Raw genomic sequence first — 8,222 nt, 5'->3', positions numbered from 1 at the left:
TATATTTATGTATATATATATATATATATATATACTATATAATAGTTGAAAATGATAATATTCAATCTCGTTACACGCGTCGAGTTTCTAATAATCCACCCGCGTTTGAGAATTCCGCGGAACGTTCATCGATAATTGTAGCAATTATAATTAGAACGTTCCCCCGAATCGTCCTCCCCGAATATAACGCCGTTTGCGGCACGGGATAACTGGTGGCGTGGGCCGGATAAAATCCATTTTGCGTAATCCGTCATGTCCGCATTTATCCGTCATTAATTCAGCTGCGATTTTAATTGACAGAACAGCTACTACGCCCGCTCGCCCGCGGCTTGCACAGTGTTTATATTATCGATTTTGCAGTACGACCACCGACCGGGCGATGAGCGCGGCTCACTCGCGTCTATCTACTCGCGATTGATGCAATGATAACTACGTCTGTCTGCGCTGATAAACCAGAGAATGTGGATCGTTAAAGCGAGGCAAGCGAGATTGTACACGAAATTTTCGAAAATTCGAGTAGCATCAGATTGTAATATAATCATGCCACGAACAATGCACGAGCCATTCAAAATTTCATTTTAAGGCATTTTAAGGTTTAGATACCTGCATAATGAAAATCTTTTAGATCTCGCAGAATCTTTTATTTAATAATATTCTCCAGAACTGTCAGTCTGGAGAAACTTTCTCTTGCTAAAACTACTTTTATATGAATCTCAAGCTGTCTTTCAGAAACATGCGATTTTAATTTAAAATTATTTTTTCTACTATTTTTAATTAACAGAGCGTGTTCGAGAATTAATACAGAAACTTCGGAAATATTAAAAATAAAATTCTTCTTAAATGTACATCTAGTAAATCCCTTTTTTTGAGAATAGCTAATAGATTCTTTTTATAACCAAGTATCATGGCAAATATACTGTTAATCCTGTCGATCGCCATCGATGAGCGAATTACCTTCATTATTATATCGCCGTGGGGAATTTTACGATATTTTCCTCCGGTATATCATCATATCGCATGTCACGTACAGGGTGATTCAAACACTTAATATGAAATGATCGATCAGCCATTTCGTATTCTTTTTGATTCGAAAAGTAATATAAGATGAGTTGGAAGATTGCCCGCGCTTGTTACACAAAGCATGCATTTTTTAAATTTGGCCTTATTTCGCTGAGCAAATGATGAATTGCGACTCATTAAGTTCTCTCTTCTATTTTTCTCTTCACCAGAAATTCGAGATTTTTTGGCAAAATGAAAGTGCAATGTTCCCTAATGTAAGCCTCATGTTTATGTTTATGACAATTTTCTCGCATTAGCAAACTCGTGTTCGCAGCACAGAGCAATACTTAAAATATCGAAAACAAATGCGTATCGACGACAATAACTTTAGAATCTACTTGGCGCGACTCGGTGTGCTCATCCTGATCTCCTGAAGTTTATGAACTTCCGTAATCGAGTGAAATGTCAAGCGAACGGTACCGATTCTTTATCACGCAATTGAAATCTCCTTTTCGATTTTAAATGATTTTATAACGTATTTTTCGCGTAAAGTTAATGGCATTTAAAAATTCAACACTCACATTCGCGCTTAATCTGCCTCATCGGTCGGCGACCGGAGGGTTAATGCCGCTCTCAAAAGCGCCGCATTAAATGTTTATTGTTCGTCTACTCAAAGGCCACTTCGCCTAGTCGTACGGCTAGTTTCACGAGGTTAACCTAGCGGGAAGCCAATGACGGCACCACAGAGAAGGTAGGCTAAAACCGGAGTCTAGTTTCGTTCGGTAGTGGCCGCCATCCGTCCCGGCAAGTGCCCATCCCTTCTGAATATTTTAGGAAGTACACGCGCGCGTATCCCACCTCATCCCTCGCTACATTATATTGGGCTCGAAGCCTTCGGTGGTTCTGGGCGAGCATGTACATCCCGGAGTAAAGATACACCCGCGATTAAATTCGTATGTGCGTCTAGGGAAACTGTAACTCGGAAAATTGTACATAGAGAGCAGAGCTGGAAAACACATGGCAAAGAGCGTGTTGCAAAAATCTACAAATTTGCAGATTCGTGTTGATATTCACCTGCAAAATTCGACAAAATCGCGCTTCCGAAATTGCTCTCTAGCTAATCAAATTTCTCTTCATGTCTTTACGCGTGGACTGTCTAGAAAATGCGATTATTTAGATTATTAAATTGAATTCTTTCTCCTCGATTACAGATATCGAAAATAGATTTTACAATCATAGAAGAGACAGTTTTACTGTAATTAAAATTTAGCTTTAAAAATTTACATAAGATCATCAAAATAATTACATAGGACGCTCGAACTAGTTGCTAGAATGTCAAAACTTTTTGCAGCGTTGTTCATCAATAAAACTTATTATGCTTGAGATTCCTACGTAATTATTCTGATGATCCAATAAAATTATTTTTTTTAGATCTGTATCTAGCTAGATTTTTACATACTTCAGTAGAAATCATTCTTTTTATTGAGAAAAATGTTTGGTATTTGTAATTATATATGTTTTCTATAACTGAATTACACTTTTGGAAAAAGTGATATTTGGCGAAAGCGAGAAAGAGAGTTTTAATGCAATCTAATACAGAAATAAAAAAAACATCTTTTAATTGTAGGGTAAAATAATTATAATTAGGAGCTCTATTTTTATAATTATTATTACGATATTTATAATAATAATTATATTTATAATTCTTTCAAAAAAATATTTAGTTGACTCAAAAAATGATTATAAATTATAGTTAAATTATAGAAATTGCAACTGTTTTTTTCTTTTATTATGATTCTATTCATAATAGTTCGGGATTTTTACTTTTTTTGCTTTTTGTATAATGACTTTTCTCAATTCTAAAATATAGAGATTCTGCAAATTGAGGAATGCTTACATCAGTTTATCCGGCAAATCATGTTCGGCGGCCAGTCGCAGATCCTCCAGCGCAAAATAGTATTCTTTGAGAGCTATAAAGATCTCAGCTCTTCCTAGCAGCGCCAGGGACAACGAAAGACCTTGATCAACGTTCTTGTTTCTACCTGAGACAGATATTGTCAATATCGTGTGATTAAAAAAAAATATCGTTACTTGACTTCGAGATCCGTTCATCGATCGACTGTCACGTACAATTTATTGACGCAAAATCAATGAAGACATGAAAGCATGCTTTTTGACCGACTGACGTATGTTGCCAGTGCGCGGTGAGTAAGATTCAAGTATTTATTCTACTTGTTATGTAGATCTGGCGGGAGCCATCAAAGCAAATGCAATCGACTTGTCGATGCATATTTTAAATCTATACGCGCGCGCATTAGAATTCATAAAAATATTAAAATATTCATTTGATACAAGAAAGAATCGGATGGAACTTGTAATATAGATACATCAACAAATAACCTTTAATTCCCTAGCACAAATTATTGCTTTAATATCTAAATTAATTAGCAATTAATAATTAAATCAAATAAATAGCAATTACATTATATTTGTGATAAATAATAATTATATATGATTTAATTAAACATTCGTAGCGTCACATCCTAATTACTGAAATAATATTAAGTGCATTTATTTTATGTTAGCACAAAATTAAAAATAAATTCAAATTCACGATCGTTGGTTAATGATCTATCTTAATAATTGTATCTAAAAATTTATCGAATCAATCTAAAAATAGTGCATTTGATAGATAATTCATATGCTGAAATATCAATTATTCAGGTAAAGAGGACGGTAATACATATATGTATATCTATTGTTTAGAAATTTAAATTAAAAAATGTAAACGAGAAAATATTAACGATATAAGTAATGCAAATGATATAAGCAACGAGATATGCAGTTAATACATTATTAAATTCATCATGTTAAATTATATTCAATTTGGATTAATAATTATTTCTATAGGTCGTCATTGCTTACTTAATATTTCATTAATGTAACTAAAACAATAGAGCTAGATAATTTAATTAAAAAAAAATACATTAAATTTAACTTAAATTTAGCTTATTTTATACTGTAAATGTATTTATATGTTAATATGGACGTTGTTTACTAACTATAGAATTACTTTACATTTTAACATAGGTAATGATAATAAAATGTTATTTAACTCTAGAAAGATTACTCTTATTCCTTTAATATCTAACAGTATAAGTTTAAATAAATTTGTCTCGGTCCTATAATGGATTTTCTACCACATTTGTAGTGACCTGGTTGAGGGGCGCGTAAGACAGCCTGACTGAACAGCAAAAGGGCCTTGTCGTGTTCACCAACAGCAGCGAGCTGGTATCCTTCGAGTCGCCTGCGCTTGGAGATCTCAGCATCCTTGTCTCTGAAAAGGAGCTTCACTTTTGCGAGCGTGTCAGTCACGACGTTTTTTACTTTCGCGTCGGTGAAGATCGCCCTAACCCGTCCCTCGTTGTCATCGATCCGGCCGAATGTCCTCGACGTCCAAGTATCGCCCGCGGTTTGCATTACGTGCCCGCTAAAATCGTGGAAGAATCCCTTCTTGCCGGAGCGTAGAGTCTCCGACGAGCAGAGAATCCTGTAAAATTCATCCTGGTCCTGCATTCTTGCGTATGGAAGGACGGACGGCGTGCCACGTGGAAGTCCTTTGTATGCCACGTTCTTCCTTCTCCTCGATTCTCTCGCGTTCAGTTAATGAGATCCTATGTATGCGAGTGAATCGCCTTTAGACTGGCTGAAATACGGCCCATCCGTTTTTATATAACAGATTAGTGTACTCACTTAGTCTGTTACGATTACATCGCTTACACAAGTCGATTTCTTTTTCTTTCCATTCTATTCTATTTTATTTTTAAGATAGAGTTTTATGTAATACATATATACAGTTATATGTATATATTTTCTGAAAATTTATTACCCCTCTTTAACCTGTCTTTTTGTAAACGTCCTTTTTATACGCGCAAGAGAAGAATTTATCTTTTAAGATTTTTATCTTAATTTACCTCTCAGTTATTACGCTTTTATTCGGTATTCCAGTTTTCTTAATACTTTTCAGCTAATTATATTTTGATTAAATTTTCTTGCATATTTTTGCTTTTGTGAGAGATGAATTTCTTCAAAATATAATCAATTTCTTTCTTTGTTTCTCTATTTCTTTACGCGCTGCAGTTGTCGATGTACCAACTAGAAGTTCGCCTCGTTATTCTCGATGTTCCATCATTTCCCTCGACCATTTCCTTTTGAATATTACAGAAGTACGCTACGTGTTTTGACATTTCATATCTACCATCAAATGCGCGCGCGACTCCATTTTACAAACTCTTGGAATTAAGAAAAGCAGACGTCGTAATTTGCTGGGAGCAACGACCAGAATGTACGCGTTGTCCTAAAACTGACAATAAATATTTTAAAGACATATTCTTTGTGTAACATGAAGATAAAAAGTTTAATACAAAAATACCGATCATATTTTATATTTTATATTATATTATATATTTTAAATGGAAAGAGTTTAAAGTGATGAAAATGACTTAGAATTTCGCGTGTTCAGGAATGGCAAGATAGTCAGTGTGAAGGTGCTTTTGATAAAATTCAGTATCTTCACATTGACCATCTTATCTAGAGATTCTCTAAGAATCTAGATATAAGAAAGTCATTTTTGATTGATATGTGTTAACAGCTGAAAGAAAGAGAGAAAGAGAGAGAGAGAGAGAGAGAGAGAGAGAAATAGATTAAAAAAAAGATAGAACAGAATGAGAAAGGAAAGTAAATGTCAGAAAGAATCAAGAGAGAGTGGAACGGATTCACCCGGAAGCCACCATGTTTAGTGTATCGTTGAAATGAGTAGAAGATATGGTAGGAGCGTGATGGAATATACGGTGCTGCACACTAGTATTGCATTATTGTGTGTATGATATTGTGTGTACATACAGTGCATTATATAAATGGCGGGACCAATCAAAGAAGAGAATCATTATTCGCTCCACTCTCTTTTGATTCTCTTCTTGATAAATGTCCTTCTTTCTCGCAAATATTTGTTAAAACTAATACGAAATTATTACCCTGCAAATACAATTACAGCTCATGTCCAGATTGTTACTAGAAGACCTCTATATCTTGCTATTTCTGAATGCGCGAAATTTTAGCTATCACATTCGTAATTTATTAAATTCTTCTCATTTGAAAACTATTATAGCCTCGGCATTTTCGTATTAGACTTTCCGTCCTAAAATGTTACAAAGAATCTGTCTTTAAAATATCGTCAATTTTGGGACTGTATATAAAGAAATTGTATGTATAGATATTATATTGGTAAATGTATCATTAGATCCACGCATAATAATTTTATATTTGAACAAGACAATTTCGTGTGAAAAAAATGTTAGAAGCGCGCGAATTCGAAAAAAGTCATTTCACTGTACTGAATAAATCATAAAAAGCTGAGGACCGGACGCCCAGGCAAATTCCTATTCTTTCATCCCGAGTCCACGGAATTAAACAACTCTATTCGGCCATGAGAAATAGCCACTCGGGGATTCTCTATTAAGAAGCAGTCAGACTCGAATTTAAAAGGACTTCTTCTTTCGCTGGGCGAATCCTCCTTCACAAATTGGTCATTGCTAGAATAGAATATCGGATGAACATCGTATTCTTTTCGATTTTTTTTTTTTTCGATTTATTACTTCTCTTTACGTTTGACAAACAAAAATAAACAACAAAGCTAATCAACAAAGCTAATATCAAAGTTATCCTAACACGTATTTAGAATTTAATCGAATTATAAATCAAAATTTGAATATATATTCGTGATAATTGATGGGCAGTATTTTTTTTTTCATAACATCGAAACTTTTACTCGTCGAAATTACATCGGTATTTTCATTCCCGCTTTAAATACCGTCAACACTTAAATAAAGTTCACTCGAACAGCTCGTTTGACAGCCTTTTATTCAAACTTTTCACTTCTCCTCTTCAACCATTCTGAACTGGTATTCCGATTTCTTTTTGATTTCCCTCTTCGCCGATTCGCAGTTTTGGAGCACCGCGGCCGAGGAATACCCGAGTGCATACGGAATGACTAAAACGGATTACTGGCGACCCACCGTTCTCTTCTTTGTCCACCCGACGAGTAAAACTTTAAAAATCCTCGACCACTCTCATTCACTGTGAAAACCGCAGTACCAGGGGATTCTTCCGTTGCCCGCCACCAGCTCGATGCTTTATGAGGGGTTTACTTTATAGACACGAACGAGGTATTAGAACGAAAGACCGGTATTAGACTGAAGACGCCGCTAGAATGCGGACGAAAGGAAGGGACAAATATATGTGCGTACATACGGCGAGAGGAATAAAGATAGAATACGTTTAAGAAGCTTTCTCTCCTTTTACTGTTTCTCTCCCTTTCTCTCTTGTTATGTCTAGAACAGCTAGAGAAATAATTTTAGACATGTTCTATTTTGATCGTATACGACCTGTGAGGCGCTCATCACAGAGTCCTCTGGTTTCGTCCATTCGCAAGCGTCAAGTAATCGCCAGTGAAACGCCAAGAAAAATTTCTTGTCGATAACGACATTCTCAATCCTGACATCGTCTGATTCCTCCGCCTCCACTTCGCCTCTTTTTTTCAACGTCATTCGATGCGATCTTACTTCGGCGTCGCCTCTTGAATCGACGCAGAAATCCTACTCCCGATATCCGCCCCCGTCACTGTCCGTTCCACCACCATAGAGTCCCATTATAGCCGAAGAAAATTTATCGCCGAACGTCCTTGATCTCCCTCGCCGCCTCTCCCCGCCGAGCTCACCTGTTCGCGGCGGAAAATACCTGGATTCAAGTAACTCGTAAATCGAACTAGCCGTGTAATAAAGTCGTACCGTGACGTTCTCCGCTCTTTCGGAGTTTCCGCATCTTGCGACTTTTTGCTATTGTGCGCCGAGCGAAATCTTCGAGTTTCTAGGTGCGAGACGTTCTTACTGACTCCCTTCCCCCTCCCCCCTCCCGGCCACTTAATGGTGAGCTAGATTCGACATCGTCTCGGTGATAAATCTTTTCGAATTTTCGTGTAAACTACGTAATTGTAATTATGCGAATAATTAGTATTTTGATTTCTTGTTTTTTAGATTAGAACAACACTGGCTTGAGTCAGTTTATCTAAATTTTGTTTTAAAAAATATACAAAATTTTTTAAATTTAAAATTTACTACTTCAGAATATCGTTTACATAATTTTTTAACTTTCTTAAAATGTTTTCT

The 8,222-nt window shown here is 35.8% G+C and overlaps 1 protein-coding gene across 1 annotated transcript in view; it reads right to left on the bottom strand.

Annotated features, from left to right (window-relative positions):
- Window positions 1-4,660, bottom strand: part of LOC108688008 (SET and MYND domain-containing protein 4) — a 42,340-nt gene extending 37,680 nt beyond the window's left edge. Inside the window, exons 1-2 of the mRNA XM_018194069.1 lie at window positions 4,200-4,660; window positions 2,897-3,041 (exon numbers count right to left, since the gene is read on the bottom strand). Of these exons, the coding sequence (XP_018049558.1) occupies window positions 2,897-3,041; window positions 4,200-4,575 (521 nt within the window). The 5' untranslated portion in view covers window positions 4,576-4,660. The remainder of the gene's footprint in view (window positions 1-2,896; window positions 3,042-4,199) is intronic.
- Window positions 4,661-8,222: the final 3,562 nt, after the last annotated feature.

This window comes from Atta colombica, unplaced genomic scaffold (assembly GCF_001594045.1).
Source record: "Atta colombica isolate Treedump-2 unplaced genomic scaffold, Acol1.0 scaffold224, whole genome shotgun sequence".
Lineage (NCBI taxonomy): Eukaryota > Metazoa > Arthropoda > Insecta > Hymenoptera > Formicidae > Atta > Atta colombica.
This window is presented reverse-complemented; position numbering and strand designations above follow the sequence as displayed.